Here is a 20,913-nt window from a genome sequence, read left to right as displayed (position 1 = left end):
GTTGGGGGGCAGAGTGCAGGAGGGGCTCAGGGCAAGGGATTGGGAGAGAGGAAGGGTGCGGGGCATATGAGGGGGCTCAAGGCAGGGGGTTGGGGTACACAGGGAGCTCAGGGCAGGGAGTTGGGGTGCAGGAGGGCTGTGGGGTGCGTAAAGGGGCTCAGGGCAGGGAGTTGGGGTGCAAGGTGGAGCCAGGGGGCTCAGCGCAGGAAGTTGGGGGGTGCAGGAGGGATTCAGGCTCCTGCCCGGCACCGCTTATCTAAAGCAGCTCCAGGGTGGCAGCGGCGCGCCCCGGAGACCGGGGCCAGGGCAGGTTCCCTACCTACCCACCCTGTTATCGGCCCTGCTCCGCTCCTGGGGTCGGGGGCAGGGCGAGGGCTCCACGTGCGCTGCCCTTGCCGCACCTCCAGGTACCTCCCCCGAAGCTCCCATTGGCTGCGGTTCCCCGTTTCCGGCCAATGGGAGCTGCGGGGGTGGTGCTTGGAGGCAATGCACGGATGCCTCTGCCCCACGCTCTCTTCCCCGCCCAGGGGCCGCAGCTACCACGAGCCGGATTTAAGGACGGAGCCCGGGAGAGCAGGGCACTGGGCAGTGTTTCTGCGATAGGTGCATAACAAGAAGTGAGGGGAAGAGGAATGGCTGCAAAGCTCACCGCCTTCAGAATAAAGGGTAAGGATCATTTCTTCAGCGTTGCGAGTTTAATTAGTTGCAGCTCTGGGAAGGCTAAGAAAGGGAGAGGAGAAAAGATATAAATTAAAAGCAGACACCAGCCCCCTCACCTCCTGAAAGCCCCTCCAGAGCTCTGACTCTAGGGAAGTGGGAGGGAAGATTGAGACCATGACTGACCTGTTGTGACTTTTATTTTTAGAGTGGCTCTTTTTAGTTACTTAGATACAACAGTGATGAGAGGTGTTATATGAATCTCAGTAGAATAGCTTAGATTATTAGACAGGATGTCCTGTAAAAGTGTCTCTCCAGCATTTTAAGAAAATAGTCATAATACTCACCTAACCAGGAATTTGTGTAAAACTTTAACAGCAGTTATTTTGCTAATCCTGGCAATGTTACCCTTGACCCACTGTGCAAAGGACTAGGTAAAGTGAAGGAGGGGTAGCTGGGGAAAAGCAAGCAGCAAGACTCGTTTAGCTATGCTACTTTCTGATAAACAGCACTGATCCACTAGGATTGATATGCAAACTAGATACTATCAATTTAGGCTTAAATATAGACTGGGAATGGCTGAGCCATTACACACATTGAATCTATTTCCCCCAGGTTAAGTATCCTCACAGCTTCCTGCCAAACTGTCTTAAATGGGCTATCTTGATTATCACTGCAAAAGTTTTTTTTTCTCCTGCTGACAACAGTTCATCTTAATTAATTAGCCTCTTGGAGTTGGTTGGGCAACTTGGATCTTTTCATGTTCTCTGTGTGTATATATATCTCCTCACTATATGTTCTATTCTATGCATCTGATGAAGTGGGCTGTAGCCCACAAAAGCTTATGCTCAAATAAATTTGTTTAGTCTCTAAGGTGCCACAAGTACTCCTGATCTTGATCCTCTAGGATGTGTCTAACAAATCAAGGAGTGATAATCTCAGGGGAAGGAGTAAACTTGAGATGAGGGTTTGCTTTTTGTATTATTAAAAAGGGATGCTGAGTCTTGCTGATTGTCTTCTGTGTCTTGCTGGCTCTTGGGGGAATGAACTTCTGATTTGTGTTAAATTTGTGTAAGTAAAAGTGGTGATTTTATTGACCAGAATTAATTTTTCCTGATGATGCCTGAAGACATTAAACAAGCCTTGGGGCCCAATTCTATATTCTTCATGTACAGGAAAAGTTCCTGTTGATTTCAGTGGGAGTCCAGCCTTCAGAAAGAGCTGGGGATTCAGTGCATAATAGAAAAAAGTAGTGTGCCTGTATAAGCAGGTTGTTGTGCAAATTCTGCATTTGGTATCTTAGGGTTAGCTCCACAAAGGATTTAGACATTGCACTGCCTAACTAGTACATGCCTGGCTGTCCAGTGGAATTCACAGCCCCAAGTTAGGTGCCCAGGCTCCCTTTACAGTGCATGGGGAGAATTAGGCGCCTAAGAATTGGATTCTCAGAAGCCAGCAACATGAGCAGGGAGCCGCTGAAGGTATTCAATAGGAAATGCTGAGGAGAGGATGGAGTCTAAGCCCTCCCTCTCAAAGATAGTTAGAGACCTAAGTCCAGGCTGGAGGGAGGTGCCTCTTTGATTAGGATTCACAGTATAAACCCTCTGCTGGATTTAGGTGCCTAATCCCTTTCTCACCAAAAAAAATGATGGTGATCCTAGTGCTGAGGATACCCTTTAAGTCAGTGATTAAGTCACTTATCCAGGATGTAGGAGCCCTGTGTTCAAGTCCCTGCTCTGAATCAGGCAGTGAGGGTTTTGAAAACAGGCCTTCTCCATCCCAAGTAAGTGCCCTAACCAGGGCTGGTGCAACCACTAGGCAGACTAGGCAGCCATCTAGGGCGCCAAGATTTGGGGGCACTGCTGCCAATCAAGATGCTGGCTGCAGATCACAGATTGTAGGGAGGGAAGATGTATGATAACAACCATGCTCTCAATGAATTGTTCGATGACTTTCTAAAGGCAGGAGAAGTCCTTTGATTTGCTTGCTGTGTTGGTAGGTACATTTACACAGTAATAGCTCCTTTCTCTTTTACATTGCACAGCAGCCAGAAGGAGAGTGGAACAGCTTACTGCAGGAAGTGTAAGACCCCTGCTGGGTCTGAGCTGTGCTGTCAGTGAGGTGCAGACGGGGCTGGCTTGCATGGCATGCTCAGAGAGTGGGCTGCAGGATTTGCAGGCAGAGGCTCTGCTGCTCCCTGGGGAGAGAATGGAGGGATGCCACAGCTGGCAGCTCTGCGGGCTCTCTCACATGGAGAGGTGGCTAAGCCGCATTAACCCACCTCCCTGCTCCCCAGCTTTCTACCCTCCCGACCCTGCTTTGGCATGAGGGCTGCGCACTCTGCCTCACAGTCCTGCCTGCCCCTCGCCAGAGCAAGAGCCCAGCGTTCAACTCCCCAGCCTGGGCACAGGATGGACTCATGAAGGCAAAGCAGGCAATGTGCTCCCATTGCCCTTTTGCAATTGCACTTGGCCCGCCGCTGCATGCCAGGGACTGGAGGAGAGCGCCCATTTCATCTTGCGGCTCTTTGAATCCTACCCCTGCCAAACTCAGGTTGCGCCCTCTCCCCCTTCCACACCCAAACCCGGACTGCTCCCCTTCCACTCCCCATCAAACCCGATTCCCTCACTGGCTGAACCCAGTCTGCTTCCCTTCCGCTCCCCAGCCAAACCTAATCCCCTACTGACAAAAACCCCGTCTGCTTCCTTCTCCTCTTGGCCAAACTTGAACCATCACTGACCCAATCCGGTCTGCTTCTCTTCGGCTCCCCAGCCAAACCCAGTCCCCCACTGAGAGAACCCAGTCTGCTTCCCTTCCCTATCAAACCCAATACCCGGCCAAACTCGAACCATCACTGTCACTGACCGAATCTGGTCTGCTTCCCTTCCCCTCCCCAGCCAAACCCAATACCCTACTGACCCGAAACCAGTCTGCTTCCCTTCCCCACCAAATCTAATCCCTCAGTATGGCAGAGTATCCGCTATTCTAATTTTATAAAAACAAGGAGTCCAGTGGCACCTTAAAGACTAACAGATTTATTTAGGCATAAGTTTTCCTTGTGTAAAAAACCCACTTCTTCAGATGCATGGAGTGAAAGTTACAGATGCAGGCATTATATAATGACACATAAGAAGGGAGTTACCTCACAAGTGGAGAACCAGTGTTGACAGGGCCAATTCCATCAGGGTGGATGTAGTCCACTCCCAATAATTTGAGGAGGAGGTGTCAATTCCAGGAGAGGCAAAGCTGCTTCTGTACTGAGCCAGCCACTCCCAGTCCCTAGTCAAGCCCAAATTGATGGTGTTAAATTTGCAAATGAATTTTAGTTCTGCTGTTTCTCTTTGAAGTCTGTTTCTGAAGGTTCGTTTGTTTGTTTTGTTTTTTTTGTTCAAGAGTAGTGACTTTTAAATCCTGTTTATAGATGACCAGGGAGATTGAAGTGTTCACCTACTGACTTTTGTATGTTACCATTCCTGATGTCCAATTTGTGTCCAGTTATTCTTTTATGTAGAGACTGTCCGGTTTGGCCAATGTGCCTGGCAGAGGGGCATTGCTGGCACATGATGGCATATATCACATTATTAGACGCGCAGGTGAATGAGCCCTTGATGGTATGGCTGATGTGGTTGGGTCCTCTGATGGTGTCGCCAGAGTAGATCTGGGGACAGAGTAGGCCACAAGCTTTGCTACAGGGATTGGTTCCTGGGTTAGTGTTTCTGTGGTATGGTGTGTAGTTGCTGGCGGACTCCTTGTTGTTTTTGTGGATACAGACTAACACGGCTACCCCCTGATGCTTGACACCATGCAAGGCTCTAATTTTATAAATTTTTATTAATAACAATAATTGGATATTATAAAGGTAGAATAAAATGTAGAAGATTTTGATATGAAGGAAGTGACAGTGTATTGTGTATAATGTATGTGATTTATTTTAAGATCCATGCATGTTGTGCAAAGTGAAAACAATAACAATATCAACACTGTCAGGTTATTCATTTATTTTTATTAAATATGTAGTCTAAATAATGAAACTAACAAATTTTCAAGCTGAACCTGTATTAACTATAATGAACAATGCTATATTATGCAGTATTCATATTTGAAAATTTTATAATAAACGATAGTCCGGGGGGAGGGCAGAAGGTGGAGGGGCAGAAGGTGGAAGTTTTGCTTAGGGCGCAAAATATCCTTGCACCGGCACTGGTCCTGGCCCTAAATGCTAGGTTATTGGCTATAACAGGGTGGTCTTGTTACCCCAAGGGTTTTCTCTGTGCTAGAGTTGTCTCAGGAATACTTGGAGGACACAACACATCTGTCCAATATGTTATTGACACAAGTAGTACAGGGGAGTCGCATCTTACGTGGGGGTTAGGTTCTGAAGTCAGCGAGTAAGGAGAAAATCGCATATAGTCAAACGCTCATTGAGTGGAATGGCAGGCAAAATCACCTGTACTACAAGTACAGTATTTAAATTGCTGTTTCTCTCTTTATTTTGCCGAGCGCGTATAGTTAAAATTGCATAAGTTAAATGCACCTATGATGCAACTCCACTGTATTTCGAAAGCAACGCTTTAATAACACAACAGTCCCTCTAGTACACCAATCCCTGTCAGTAGGCTAAGAGCATCCCAAACCACAATAACATACAGTTGGAAGTGATGCTGAAGTGGAGATGGCTCGTCTTCCACAGGTTGTTGACAGCCGCCTTCTTGAAGTACTTAAGCATCTCTCTGGTCAAGTTCCTTGGGTTTCTCTTCATTCTTCTTCTTTTTTTTTTTTTTTTTTTCCCTCAGGTTCCTCTCAGGTCTCCTTCAAGTTTCTTATTGTCACCTTTTTATCTCTTTCTTACCTTCCCTCACCTTCTCTATCCCTCTCTCCTTCCTACATGCACAGGCTCTTTTCCCTTTTACTTAAACTGCTCACTTGTCCTGTTCTACACCGCTCTCCTTACATACACTGACCATCACTCTCTGACACTCTCTCACTGGCTTACTCACAAACTCCTTGACAGATTGACAGCTCTGGCTCCTCTTTGACTCTCTCTCACTAATACACTCTGACTCTTATACCATGAAGTGTTAAAATCCCTGTGCATTTTATTATAACAATCTGGTATATGGATTGTGCCAGCTCTTTCTCAGATCCAAAGTCCAGAGTTTGGTCTGGAGACCAGAGGCCCAGCAAACAGTAATTAGCTAAGAGAAAGCTGAGGTAAACAAGATAACATTGGCTTTGCTAAGACAAACTTGGTCAGTAGAAATGCCAGATGTTGAAGCAATGACTGAATAATTATGTTTCATCCGATGTTTCAGATTGAACAAAGGATCCCTGTTCCTGTTGTGTCAGTCTCTTCTGTAGGTAACATTCTTCCCACAGATCAAACCTTGAGTTTATGAAAAGATGACACATGTCAGTATAAAGATATGGCATCCTTCCACCTCTCTTCCCAGGGACCAATGCCCTGCCTTAAGACATAAAGGAGACAATCTGTATTGTCATATACTTTCACTGTTTCTTTGCTTTATTCCCTAGGAATGTACCTGTTGAACAATCAAAGGAGTTGGTCCATTCCTATGGACCCCAAATCAGAATTTAACATATTTTATACTAATAATATTTCACCAAAGTATTAATTAAATGTTAACTTGCTATCTTGAGACCATGGGCGGAGACATTATGTAACCTTTTAACCATTAGCCAATGGTTATCTTGTCTTGCTGCAAAACCTATCCTGGGGTGTGGAACTGCCTACCCCGTCATTTTCCATGGGCAGAGAAGTCTATATATTCTATTTTGTCATCAATTGACAGTGTCTCTGAGCCTAATAAGCAAGTTGACACTCCGCCAGCGTTGTATGTAATAAATTCCTATGCTTGATCTCTACACGGTGTGGATTTATGTCCTTCATACCATACTTTCTCACTTTTGCTTAATACCTTCTCAGAGGCCTTGGTGCCTGTGACAGTATTGCAACATAGTATCTAAATGCACCCAACCTTATAATTAACTGCCTTACCACTGCTTGTTGTTTTCCCTGCCAATTCTTGGTGCTACATGCTTCCCTACCTTCAGGCCTGGTCTACACTGCACATTTATACCGATTTTAGCAGAGTTAAACTGATTTAATGCTTCACCCGTCCACGCAACAAGGCCCTTTATATCGATATAAAGGGCTCTTTAAACTGCTTTCTGTACTCCTCCCTGACGAGAGGAGTAGCGCTGATATCAGTATTACCATGTCGGATTAGGGTTAGTGTGGCCGCAATTCGACGGTATTGGCCTCCGGGTGGTATCCCACAGAGCACCACTGTGACCGCTCTGGACAGCAATCTGAACTCGGATGCACTGGCCAGGTAGACAGGAAAAGCCCTGCGATCTTTTGAATTTCATTTCCTATTTGGCCAGCTTGGAGAGCTCACCAGCACAGGTGACCACGCAGAGCTAATGAGCACAGATAACAATGCAGTCTCCTGAGAATCGAAAAAGAGCTCCCGCATGAACTGCACGGGAGATGCCGGATCTGATCGCTGTATGGAGAGAGGATTCTGTGCTAACAACTCTGTTCCAAAAGACGAAATGAAAAAACATTTGAAAAAATTTCCAAGGCCATGATGCAGAGAGGCCACACCAGAGACTCAGTGCAGTGCAGAGTGAAAATTAAGCAGCTCAGACAAACCTACCAGAAAACCAAAGAAGCAAACGGAAGGTCCGGGGCAGGGCCGAAAACATGCCGCTTCTACGCTGAGCTGCATGCAATTCTAGGGGGGTCCGCCACCACTACCCCACCCCTGTCCGTGGATTCCGAGGTGGGGGTAGTAATCTCAGCCATGGCTGAGGATTCTGCGGACAGGGAAGAGGAGGAGGAGGAAGAGAAGGAAGAGGAGGACGAGCTTGCAGTGAGCACACAGCACTCCGTACTCCCCAACAGCCAGGAGCTTTTTCTCACCCAGATGGAATTACCCTCCCAGCCCTCCCAAGCCACTAGCCTAGACAATGAAGCCATGGAAGCAACCTCTGATGAGTGTACCTTTGTAAATATAAAACATGGTTTAAAAGCAAGCATTTTTTAATGATTGATTTGCCATGAGGACTTGGGATGCATTTGCGGCCCATACAGTTATTGGAAAAGTTTGTTAACATGTCTGGGGATGGAGCAGAAATCCTCCAAGGACATCTCCATGAAGCGCTCCTGGAGGTACTCCAAAAGCCTTTGCAGAAGGTTTCTGGGCAAGGCAGCCTTATTCCGTCCACCATGGTAGGATACTTGACCACGCCATGCATGTAGCAAGTAAGCTGGTATCATTGCATGACAAAGCCTAGCTGCGTATGGTCCCAGTGGTTGCTGGCATTCAAGCAACATCCGTTCTTTATCTCGCTATGTCATCCTCAGGAGAGTGATATTGTTCATGTTAACCTGGTTGAAATTCAGGAATTTAATTAAGGGGACAGAGATGGCCATTCCTACTGGGCTGTTTGCCTGTTGCTTAAAAGAAATCCTTCCTTGCAGGTAGCCAAGGGGGGGGACGGAAGGGGGGTAATGGCGCTGAGCTTTATCGCGTTTGGCTAGCAGGGATCTTCCATGATACCAGCCACGCGGTGGGAGGAGGGGTAAAGCGATCATCCCAGAGAATTGGAATGGGGGGGTGGTTTCTACTGCTGCATGTTAACAGGAAAGAAGCAGCACTGAACGGGCTTTGCCTGGTATTTGGGAAAGGAAGGCACTGTGTAGATGAAGGCTGCAGAAGCCGAAAGACAGTGGCTTACCATGACCACATGCAAGCTCAGTTCTGCTGCCCGGACCTACGTCTGTGAGATCTCTAACACCAGAGCTGCAGGCACTCAATATTAAGATGCAAAATGCGACCTTGTAGTGAAATCACATGTGCTATGTAAGGTGAATAGTGTTGTTCACTGTGAAAGAGTATAACCATTGTTCTGTAAAATGTATCTTTTTAAATATTTCTCTCCCTTTTTTACCTCCCTCATGCAGCTGCAAATTTTTCAAGCCTCCTTACTCCATCCTGAAGGCTATCTCAGATAAGGCAGAGGGGAAAAAAAAGACGCGAGACGAAATGTTCTCAGAAATCATGGAAGTAACCCGCAATGAAAGAGCTCATCTGAATGAGTGGAAGGACATGGTATCAAATTACAGGAAAGATGCCAGTGAACGTGAGGACAGGAGGGATGCTCGAGATGAGAGGTCTCCAGGAAGATCAAAGGTGTAGGCAGAAAGATATGCGGTGGCAGGATGCAACTCTGGGGCTACTGTGTGATCAAACTGACATCCTCTGACGTCTGGTGGAGCTTCAGGAACAGCAGCAGGGTCACAGAGTGCCGCTGCAGCCCCTGTGTAACCACCCTCACCACTCACCATGTTCCATATCTTCCTCACCCAGACGTGTAAGAACGCGTGAGGGAAGGCTTCGTGCACCCGCCCACTCCACCCCCATGGACAGCCAAACGAAAAGGCTGTCATTACTTTGAAATATTTTTAGTGGCCTTTTCCTTCCCTCCTATCCTCCTCCCAAATCACACCTGGGCTACCTTGTCAGTTCTCTCCCTCTTTTTATAATGACTTTTTAATAAAGAATACAGGATTTTTAAGCAATAGTGACATTATTTCCTTAAGCAAGCGGTAATCGAAGGGGGAGGGTGGGTTGCTTACAGGGAATGAGTCAATCAAGGGGCGTGTTCATCAAGGGGAAACGAACACAACAGTCACACCGTACTCTGGGCTGGGATGAAACTTGTTTTCAAAGCTTCTCTGATGCACACCACTTTGTGGTGTGCTCTTCTAATTGCCCTGGTGTCTGGCTGTATGTAATCAGTGACCAGCTGATATGCCTCAGCTTCCCACCCCACCATAAAGGTCTCCCCCTTACTCTCACAGAGATTGTGGAGCACACAGCAAGCAGCAATAACAATGGGGACGTTGGTTTGGCTGAGGTCTGAGCGAGTCAGTAATGTGCGCCAGCATGCCTTTAAACGGCCAAATGCACATTCTGCCACCATTCTGCACTTGCTCAGCCTGTAGTTGAACAGCTCCTGACTACTGTCCAGGCTGCCTGGGTATGGCTTCATGAGCCATGGCACCAAGGGGTAGGCTGGGTGTCATAAACAGATAGCTAAGGGTTAATGTCTCTTTCACCTGGAGCACCTGACCAGAGGACCAATCAGGAAACCGGATTTTTTCAATTTTGGGTGGAGGGAATTGTGTGTCCGAGGTCTTTGTTTTCTGGCTGCCTGCTTTCTCTGAGCTTTGGAGAAGTAGTTCTACTTTCTAGTCTTCTGTTTCTAAGTGTAAGGACAAAGAGATCAGATAGTAAGTTATATGGTTTCTTTTCTTTGGTATTTGCATGAATATAAGTGCTGGAGTGCTTTGATTTGTATTCTTTTTGAATAAGGCTGTTTATTCAATATTCTTTTAAGAAATTGTCCTGTATTGTGTCATCTTAATACAGAGAGACTATTTGTATGTATTTTTTCTTTCTTTTTTTTATATAAAGCTTTCTTTTAAGACCTGTTGGAGTTTTTCTTTACTTCAGGGAAATTGAGTCTGTACTCACCAGGGAATTGGTGGGAGGAAGAAATCAGGGGAGATCTGTGTGTGTTGAAGTGGCTAGCCTGATTTTGCATTCCCTCTGGGTGAAGAGGAAAGTACTTTTTGTTCCAGGACTGGGAACAGAGAGGGGGAGTCACTCTGTTTGGATTCACAGAGCTTGTGTCTGTGTATCTCTCCAGGAGCACCTGGAGGGGGGAAGGGAAAAAGGATTATTTCCCTTTGTTGTGAGACTCAAGGGATTTGGGTCTTGGGGTCCCCAGGGAAGGTTTTTCAGGGGGACCAGAGTGCCCCAAAACACTCTACTTTTTTGGGTGGTGGCAGCAAGTACCAGGTCCAAGCTGGTAGCTAAGCTTGGAGGTTTTCATGCTAACCCCCATATTTTGGACGCTAAGGTCCAGATCTGGGAATAAAGTTATGACACTGGGTCCCCCAGGATAACTACAGGCATTTCAGCATGCCCAACTGTTATGTTCTGGTCTGGGAAGTAATTCTCTTGCTGCAGCCATTTAAACAGAGTAGTGTTCCTGAAGACGCGAGCATCATGAACCCTTCCTGGCCATCCCACGTGGATGTTAGTGAAACGTCCCTTGTGATCCACCAATGCTTGCAGCACCATTGAAAAGTACCCCTTGTGGTTTACGTACTGGGTGCCCTGGTGCTCCGGTGCCAAGATAGGGATATCCGTTCCATCTATCGCCCCCCCACAGTTAGGGAATCCCATTGCAGCAAAGCCATCCACTATGCCCTGCACGTTTCCCAGAGTCACAACCTTTTGTAGCAGCAGCTTAATGATTGCTTTGGCTTCTTGCATCACAGCAGCCCCCAGAGTAGATTTTTCCCACTCCAAATTGATTCCCGACTGACCGGTAGCTGTCTGGCATTGCAAGCTTCCAGAGGGCTGTTGCCACCGCTTCTCAACTGTGAGGTCTGCTCTCATCTTGGTATTATGGCTTTTCTGGGCAAGGGAAAGCAAGTCACAAAGTTCCATGAAAGTGCCCTTACGCATGCGAAAGTTTTGCAGCCACTGTGAATCGTCCCACACCCGCAAAACTATGTAGTCCCACCAGTCTGTACTTGTTTTCCGGGCCCAAAATCGGCGTTCAATGGCTAGAACCTGCTCCATTGCCAGCAGGATCTCCAAAGCGCAGGGGCCTGTGGTTTGAGAGAATTCTGTGTCCATGTCCTCATCACTCTCATCGCCGCTCTGCCGTAGCTGCCACCTCCTTACCTGGCTTTGCAGGTCCCAGTTCAACATAGACTGCACGAGAATGTGCAAGGAGTTTACAACGTCCACGATTGCGGTCTTGATCTGAGCAGGGTCCATGCTTGCTGTGCTATGGCGTTTACACAGTTCACCCAGGAAAAAAGGCTCGAAATGGTTGTCTGCTGCTTTCACAGAGGGAGGGATGAGGCTGTACCCAGAACCACCCGCGACAATGTTTTTTGCCCTATCAGCCATTGGGCTCTCAACCCAGAATTCCAGTGGGCGGGGGAGACTGTGGGAACTATGGGATAGCTACGGGATAGCTACCCACAGTGCAACGCTCTGGAAATCGATGCTAGCCTCGGTACATGGACGCACACTACCGAATTAATGTGCTTAGTGTGGCCGGGTGCACTCGACTTTATAAAATCTGTTTTACAAAACCAGTTTATGTAAAATCGGAATAATCCCATAGTGTAGACGTAACCTCAGCTAAAGATGGACTTGTACCTCTGTGCTTGCTTAGCACAAAATGGCGGCAAGGTAACAAAGTGGAGTAACTTTGATTCTCTGGCAATGGGCTCTCTCTCTTTCCTGGCATGGGATAGGTGCTTAACTCCAAGAGAGGATTCACAGCCGAGAAGCTGAAGTAAATGGAGACTCCTTCCTCTGACCCAGACTTCAGTGCCTGGCTGCTTTTGAGGGGAAGGGCATCGACTAGCTTAGGCGACTCCCTACCTAGTGTGCCAGCTTTTGTGGATCTTATTCTTAGGCACTTACCTCTATTTGCATTGTGCAGGGAGCTTGGGATCCTAACTCAAGGCTGTGGATCTTACTAGGAGAAGGGCTGCAAGTTAAGCATTGGAACGCTGAGTACCTTTTGTAGATATAGCCCTTAGGTTTTATTTGAAGATGTGCATGCCATGCTTAGCTGTTTGTAATCAAACAGTAAGGCTCAAATTCTGCACCTGAAAGATGAATGTTATTCTCTCCTCCCAAGCAAAATAAAATAACTTTACCTATAGTGGTGTTTTGTTTATCTTTTAACGCAAAAAAAAAAAAACAGTGAAATCCCAACAAGTAAAATTTCCTTGTGTAAATTCTGCATTTGGCATTTTTTATTCTTTTGTTTTGGTTTGGTTTGTTCATTAGGGTGCTTGTGGGCTCATTGTTGCAAGGTAATGAGCATCTACAACTCCCATAGAAGTCAGTAGGAGTTGAGAACAGTCAACAGCTTGCAGGACTGAGCCCTGTACTGCATAATCTTTGATTGTATTCATGAGCGTTCCTTCATACAAGTAGTGTCTTAGTTTAATGGAACTACGTCTGTAAGCCCTCATGAATTTAGGGGTTGCAAAGTCTAGCACTAACTGTTCAGTATGTCTACATTTTAGCTGAGAACAATGGTAGTGTGACTGTTGTGATGTATGATGGTTAATAAGCAGGCATGAGAGCCTTATTTATATATATATGTATATCTACATCCTATTTTTTTTATTTTTATTTTTTACAGAATTTTGATGTAGTCAGCTGGTGTGTCAGAAGAAGCCATGAGACACATGAAACTGCAATGGTAAGAGGAAATTAATTAATGGCCCTTTTTTGGCTTTTGAAATTTTGTGTATAAAAATATAGCATGATCTTTAATCTACTGAAGTTTTAAAAATATTTAATGTGGGCTCAAAATTGATGCCCATTTAAAACTACTGTCTTGATTTTGTAAGACCTGGAGGGAAGAACCATTCTCCCTCAGGTCAAGGAACAAAAGTGGAGCGACTGAACAGTAACTTCAACCTTAATTTTACCGTTATCCTTGCAGCTGGTGCATTGTTTCTTTGCAGAAGGAGGACCCACAGGATTTGTGTAGTAATGGAGCCAGCAGAGAAGTCCTTCTCTCTCACCCCAGACGCAACCTGCCTCCCTACCACCTCCAAATCCTAGCATTGTGGCTCAAGGGAAGCCTGCCAGAAATATGTTCATGCTATGCTGGGGTCCACACCTCTGACTGCATTCTTTGTATTTTCCCACCCTAAGACAATGAATGAAACTGCAGTGGTTCTACTGTGTGAAGATCTCTGCATGAAGAACTGTGCACAAGAAGCTATTAGCAACATGCAACAAGAAGTTTTATTAATCCTACAAAACCCATAGAATATTCTATATATGCATGAGCACTACCTTCTGGCACTTTAGATAATTATTTACGTATGTATATGTATGTACGTACACACACAGAGAGAGATCTCAAAACACTGTGCTTATGGGGTGTGGGAAGCATTTACAATTAATCGGAACCATTGAGGAACCACCTCAGTCTGCGCTTACTGTAAAATGAGTCAGAAAGTTATAAATGTCTCCATTAAATAAATCTTTTCTTTTAATTCTTGAATTTCAGGAACTGGCTAGCCATTTTGCTGGTTTCATGCTTAAGGACATATGCATCAAGTGCTTCTAAACCCAATATTTTACTGATGATGGCTGATGATCTTGGTTTGGGGGATGTAGGCTGCTATGGCAATGATACACTAAGGTAAGATCATAGACTAGAAAGTAAGGTCACATTGTCATTGTCACTGTGGCATGGCTTGAGGAGCAGAAATCCATCAAAATGGCCCCAGAATTTTCATCTTGGTGTGTAGTGTTGTCCTCTGGCCTGGTGGAAATACAGAGTCAAGAAAAAAGTTAGGCATACTTGAGTCAACAGTATCCCACCATCTCACTGTACATAAGTGCTCTTCATTTTCCTTTGGAGTGTCCTAATGATAACACAGTAGGCTGTGGCTTACAATAGATATGAGAACAGGTTCAAAACTACTTAATATTAGAAAAATAAATATTAACTAAAGTAACCCTGGGCTTACTTATTTAGGCAGCTGCCTGTCATCTTAGGAGATCATTTTAAATATGTTTTTTTTCAGTGTACAGTGTATAGAAAATAAATGGGCTACAGTAAGTGTTAAGTTGCAAGGGACTTTCTTGGGATGGTTGTTGATTCATTTGCTCAGACGGACACGTGTGCGCACATGCATGTGCATGCACTCCAAGGCTACATTTGAAATTGGGATTTGACACCAAATGCCAGCTCCAACCAGCACAGGTTTAAATGTAATATGGGCATGGAATGATGTCTTCATGTCCATGATATAGTTATCCCAAGACTGACTTACCCATTTTTATTTAGACATATTAATAGTGTGTGTGTGAGCGCATAACGAAAGTTCTTGGATGAAAGAGAAATGTCTTGTTGTTATAGCCATTATTATGTGTATTCTGAGTATTTTACACCTTCCTTTCTCCAGCGTTGGCAGCTGCTAAAGAGTTGATGCTGTACCTGGTGTGGAATTTGTTTGTTTCAGTATGTCAAATCTTTGGCCTGGTCTACACTACGCGTTTAAACCGATTTTAGCAGCGTTAAACTAATTTAACACTGTACCCGTCCACACTACGAGGCCCTTTATATCGATATAAAGGGCTCTTTATATCAGTTTCTGTACTCCTCCCCAATGAGAGGAGTAGCGCTAAAATCGGTATTACCATATCGGATTAGGGTTAGTGTGGCCGCAAATCAACGGTATTGGCCTCCGGGTGGTATCCCACAGTGCACCACTGTGACCACTCTGGACAGCAATCTCAGCTCGGATGCAGTGGCCAGGTAAACAGGAAAAGCCCCGCGAAATTTTGATTTTCATTTCCTATTTGCCCAGCGTGGAGCTCTGATCAGCACGGGTGGCAATGCAGTCCCAAATCCAAAAAGAGCTCCAGCATGGACCGTATGGGAGATACTGAATCTGATCGCTGTATGGGGAAACAAATACTGTTCTATCAGAGCTCCGTTACAGAAGACGAAATGCCAAAGCATTTGAAAAAAAAATCTACAGGCTACACAGTGCTGCCTGACAAGTGTAACAGGAAGCCAGAGACTCAAACGGACGCTCATGGAGGTAGGGAGGTGGTACTGAGGACTCCAGCTATCCCACAGTCCACAGCAGTCTCCGAAAAGTATTTGCATTCTTGGCTGAGCTCCCAATGCCTGTAGGTTCAAACACATTGTCCGGTGTGGTTCAGGGAATAGCTCGTCAATTTACTCCCCCCCCCACGTGAAAGAAAAGGGAAAGAAATTGTTTCTTGACTTTTTTGAGTGTCACCCTATGGCTACTGAATGCTGCTGGTAGACGCGATGCTGCAGCAGTGAAGAGAAGTATCCGCTCCTCTCCCCTCCCTGGTGGCAGATGGTACATGCTTGATAAGTGCTGAATACCCCTGGCTGGCTTCAGGGGTGCCTGGGTAAAAATAGGAATGATTCCTGGTCATTCCCAGTAGATGGTACAGAACGGCTGGTAACCATCCTCATCATAGCCACTGGGGGCTGAGCTCCATCAGCCCCCTCCCTTTCTGGTGTAAAGAAAAGATTCTGTACTGCCTGGGCTATCATAGCAGCGGGATGCTGGGCTCCTCACCCCCGCACCACTTAATGTCCTGCCTGGACTGTCATAGCACGGGGAGGCTGCCTCCCCCTGATTTTATCTCACTAACAAGTCACTGTTTCTTATTCCTACATTCTTTATAACGTCATGACACAAATGGGGGGGACACTGCCACGGTAGCCCAGGAAGGTTGGGGGAGGAGGGAAGCAACGGGTGGGGTTGTTGCAGGGGCACCCCCCGTCAATGGCATGTAGCTCATCATTTGTGCGGGATCTGAGACGGAGCAGCTGTGCTCTCTGATACACTGGTTCTCTAGTACACTTGTCCCAAATTCTAGGCAGGATTGACTCTATTTTTAGAAACCATAAAGGAAGGATTGACTCGGGAGTCATTCCCAGTTTTGCTTTTGCGCCCCCGGCTGACCTCCGCCAGGGGCACCCATGATAGCAGCAGACAGCACAGAAGGACAGATAACCATCATCTCATTGCCAAATTACCCTGGCAGCAGACGGTACAGAACGACTAGTAACCATCTCTGCTGTCATGCAAAAGCAAATGAATGCTGCTGTGTAGCGCTGGAGTATTGCCTCTGTCCGCGGCATCCAGTACACATACGGTGACTGTTTAAAAAAAAAAAAAAAAAAAAAAAAAGCTGAACGGGCTCCATGGTTGCCATGCTATGGCGTCTGCCAGGACAATCCAGGGAAAAAGGGCGCGAAATGATTGTCTGCTGTTGCTTTCCCGAAGGAAGGAAGGAATGACATTTACCCAGAATCACCTGCGACAATGATTTTTGCCCTATCAGCCACTGGGCTCTCAACCCAGAATTCTAAGGGGCGGGGGAGACTGCGGGAACTATGGGATAGCTACGGAATAGCTACCCACAGTGCAACGCTCTGGAAATCGACGCTAGCCTCGGACCATGGACGGACACCGCCTAATTAATGTGCTTAGTGTGGCCGCGTGCACTTGACTTTATACAATCTGTTTTATAAAACTGGTTTATGTAAAATTGGAATTATCCCATAGTGGAGACGTACCCTTTGTTCTCTTTCTTGAGTGGGGTCCAAAGGCTGGTGACAACGTATGTTCACTTTAATAAGACAGGCTAGCTTTCTGCCAGGCACAGTACATGCAGCTGCTGTTCTCCTTCTCTTTTGAGGAGTTTTCCGATAGATGGTAATCATTTTAATTACAAAATTGAGATGTTTGTTAAAAGGAAAATATAATGTAAAAGTTCAAGAATTGTTTCTGAAGAACTGAGTGGCAGGCACAAGAGACAATTGGATTTTTTTTTTAAAGATTTAATTGTACTATGTGTTTGCAATCTCAGTCATATACAATATATAAAAACAGCTTTAAATCAACAAAATGTTACTCAAGTCACGTACTACAAAGTGATAAAGCAGAAAAGGACCATTCTTGTATCTTCACTTTTATTTCTGCAGTGAAAATGCAAAACATAGTGGTTCCCTTTCTGTGGACAAGGGAAATAAATCCCTGTATTGTCACATATCCATATCTGGTTCTATATGCCAATACAGTATATCCTTTCTTCATCTGGGATGTACTCTTTGGTTCTTCTTTTTCTTTATTTATCTAGTGTAACTGTGTTGTGGGATATATGTGTGTGTGTGGTGTTTTGTTTTTTTTAATTTTGAATCAATACCTCTCCCATATGGACAGTGGTAATGGTAATAGGACTAATATAAACATTTTCTCACTATTTAGTTGTATATAAGGCAGACAGTTTGTCGATTCATCCATGATGATCTTGAACATGCTGCTTTATGTTGTGTGTGTGTGTGTGTGTGTATGTGTGTCTCAAATTTGATCAAAGTTTGTTTTTCTTTTTAGGACCCCTAATATTGACCAGCTGGCAAAGGAAGGAGTGAAACTTACTCAGCACATTTCTGCAGCTCCACTTTGCACGCCAAGCAGAGCTGCTTTCCTGACCGGCAGATACCCCATCAGATCAGGTTGGACCTCTCTTTAATGATTCACTGCTGTCTAAACAGTACAATTTTCTATTGCAATTCCATTAAATAGATCAGTTCTATGGATTTTGACAGCATATCATTGCATTTTGGTTTTAAGTAAAACATGACCTTCCATTCATTGAAGAGAACTGTAGGAAAAGAAACAAGTAATTTATTATTTTGTACTATGCTTTAGGAATGGGATCCAGCACTAAACACCATGTTCTTTTTTGGATTGGTGGCTCAGGAGGACTTCCTCCAAATGAAACAACTTTTGCCAGAATACTGCAGCAGCAAGGTTATACCACAGCACTTATAGGTACAGTATGTAGAAATTAGCTAGACTACAGTTTCCAATCTATACAACTTCTTAAGCATTGTAACATTTTGAAATATAGTCAGTTTACAAAAACCCATAATTTACATATCTGATAAGACGAACTGAGTAAATATGTAAACTGAAAGCAGAAAAAAGGATCTAGTGAATTCAGTACATAATGTTTTAGGAAACACCCACAGAATATGTATTGACTTCTGAGAGCAGGTGCTTGCCAGACACTACAGTGGTCTTAAACAATTACAGCTCACTCACTCACCTGCCGGGTGAACTTTCTATGTTTGTGCATCCTATATATTACCAGAGCCAAGTCTCTTTCCAGGACCTTCATGAGCTGTACCTTTATTAGGTGAGGCAGAAAGTGGAAAGACACTCATTGACTTCAGTGGTGAATCAGACCCCGCACAGTGAGCAAAAATCCCACTGAAGTCACTAGGAATTGTGTCTGAGTGAGAATAGCAGGATTTGTCCTTTTTTAAAGAGCACTTTTTTCAAAAAATATTGTTCTAAAAAGTGAAAGACACTTACTGTGTTTAAGTATACTGAGAGTGAAAATTAACCTTTTTGTACATGGCCAGCAAATGCCTCTGCACCATTTCAGTCTTTATTAGCTCTTAGTTTGTGGATTTAAGAGGGACTTAATAATATATAGGTCTTGTGCTAGCCCTCTTCAAACAGATGAACACGACTTGGGATAGTGCAGACTGGTTCTCGTGTTATTACTGTAAAACACAACCAACAGCAGCTAGTAGTACTCAGAGGTCCTTTACCAGTCTTGTAGCCACTGAGCCCATAGTCATAGGCTCTTTAACTATGCACTCTTCTGTGTCAACATAACTTAATTGTTATTTACATAGACCATAATTATTCATATGCTGTAGAACTAGAAAACCATTTTTGGAATCGTTTTAAAATTTAGCCAAATAAGGTGGCAGTGCGGGGGCTGAGCGTGTGTAGATCCTGTTACAGAGGAATTCCCTCCTAGGAGTGGATGTCACACTAAACTTATAGGCTATCTGATGTAGCCATCAGCTCCTTCTTGGATCCCAAAGGATCCTCCTTTTTAAAAGTAAGAGCTAACTTACAATTTAAGATAAACAGCATCAAAAAAAATTTCCATTCTTGATCTATTCAGTATGTCTCTCCCCTCATCTGGGCTTTAATCCTAACTGGAATTGGAATTAGTTGAGTTAGAGGATGGTAAATTTGTTTTTTCTAGTTATTATATGCTTCCACATATAAATTTAACCTCTTCCATCCCTGAACTAGACTCATCTGGTCTGTTTTATATTTTTATTTAGAAGGAGAGCCAAAATTTTGGAATATAGGCAGGGGCACCCCGTGTCAATGATATGTAATTTTTAATCTTTTTCATTTATATTTTCAGGAAAGTGGCATCAGGGTGTGAACTGTGAATCCCACAGTGATCACTGCCATCATCCTTTAAACCACGGCTTTGACTATTTTTATGGCATGCCTTTTACCCTTGTGAATGAATGCCAAGTTGGAGAAGATCCATTCCTCAACCTACAGGTGCAAGCTAAATATTGGCTTTACAGTCAGATAATTGCCCTTACAGTGCTCACTCTTTTAATTGGAAAACTGACTGGCTTATTCTTGGTAAAATGGAAAGCAATCATCTGCTTTGCCCTGTGTGGTTTCCTGTTTTTCATCTCCTGGTTCTCCAGTTACGGATTTGTAAGGTATTGGAACTGTATCCTGATGAGAAACCATGACATTAGTGAACAACCAATGAAGCCAGAGAGAGCCGCTTCCAATATCCTTAAGGAGGCCATTTCATTTATTGAACGGTAACCAATATATATCATATTATCCTTTAATGTTTCTTAACTATATTGTTACTATAATGTCTCTAATAGTGCACGTCACCATTGGGTTAGGCAGCTAATGTACTAAGACAACTGCTTGTGTTCCCCTGGCTGACTGTCTCTACCTCTTGCCTCTAATATTTAAACTGTGAGCTCCTTGGGGAATGGACCCTGCACAATGGGGTCTTGGTCCATGACGGGGGCTCTCAGACAGTACTACATGACAAATAACAATTTTAGCATGATGTCTGTAGGTTAACATTCCTCAAGAAAATAGTCCATAGGCTGAACAGTTTATCAAAAGCAATACTGGATTTTCCAACTGTATTAGTTCTTTGTAATAGACAGAGCTCTTAATTCTCACCTTGCAAGTATTCATGTGTGAAATCTGAGCTAACCCACAGTGAATGAGTATCCTTTTCACCAGTGCATAGGGCTTTTGCAGTAAAAATGGCAAAGTTCTCCCCTCTGTGCAACATCTTGAATGTGCTTAACCCCCTAAACAGAAATTGTTTTCTCTGTAACAGAGAAAAAAATCAACCTTTTGGCTGGTAGTTTACACGTTCCTGCTAATACAAAGATATTGTTTATAAATGAAATATTTAGTGTGAAAAATGTTCCATTCCTGCATGCACCTTGAATTTGTTTCTTTAATTTTGCTTGTCTGAAACCTCGCAAGCATGGTTATAAGATGCCATCTGCATCTAACCTAGAACTGGAAAAAAAGCTCCATTCCTGTTTCAAACCCAACCCAAGATCTGAACCATTTAAGGCAGATCTTTCCCCACAAGAACCCCAAAACTTAAAGAAGGTTGAATCTAAAATTCAAGTTTTGGCCCCTTGCTAGCAAGAACAATTAACTGACCACTAAGACTATGTCTACCCTCCAAGCTAGAGACATGATTCTTCTGCTCATAAACA

The 20,913-nt window shown here is 44.5% G+C and overlaps 1 protein-coding gene across 2 annotated transcripts in view; it reads left to right on the top strand.

Annotated features, from left to right (window-relative positions):
• The first annotated feature begins 570 nt into the window (after window positions 1–570).
• Window positions 571–20,913, top strand: part of LOC115646260 (arylsulfatase H-like) — a 58,976-nt gene continuing 38,633 nt past the window's right edge. Inside the window, exons 1-6 of one of the 2 annotated variants that reach the window (XM_030551909.1) lie at window positions 571–666; window positions 12,937–12,996; window positions 13,819–13,953; window positions 17,705–17,826; window positions 18,074–18,145; window positions 19,551–19,974. In XM_030551909.1, the coding sequence (XP_030407769.1) occupies window positions 12,974–12,996; window positions 13,819–13,953; window positions 17,705–17,826; window positions 18,074–18,145; window positions 19,551–19,974 (776 nt within the window). In that variant the 5' untranslated portion in view covers window positions 571–666; window positions 12,937–12,973. Of the gene's footprint in view, window positions 667–12,936; window positions 12,997–13,818; window positions 13,954–17,704; window positions 17,827–18,022; window positions 18,146–19,550; window positions 19,975–20,913 lie in introns of both variants that reach the window. The other variant, XM_030551899.1, reaches the window with a different exon arrangement.

Source organism: Gopherus evgoodei, chromosome 1 (assembly GCF_007399415.2).
Source record: "Gopherus evgoodei ecotype Sinaloan lineage chromosome 1, rGopEvg1_v1.p, whole genome shotgun sequence".
NCBI classification, from domain to species: Eukaryota; Metazoa; Chordata; order Testudines; family Testudinidae; genus Gopherus; species Gopherus evgoodei.
Note: the sequence above shows the minus strand (reverse complement) of the source record. Positions and strands in the feature narration are given on the sequence as shown.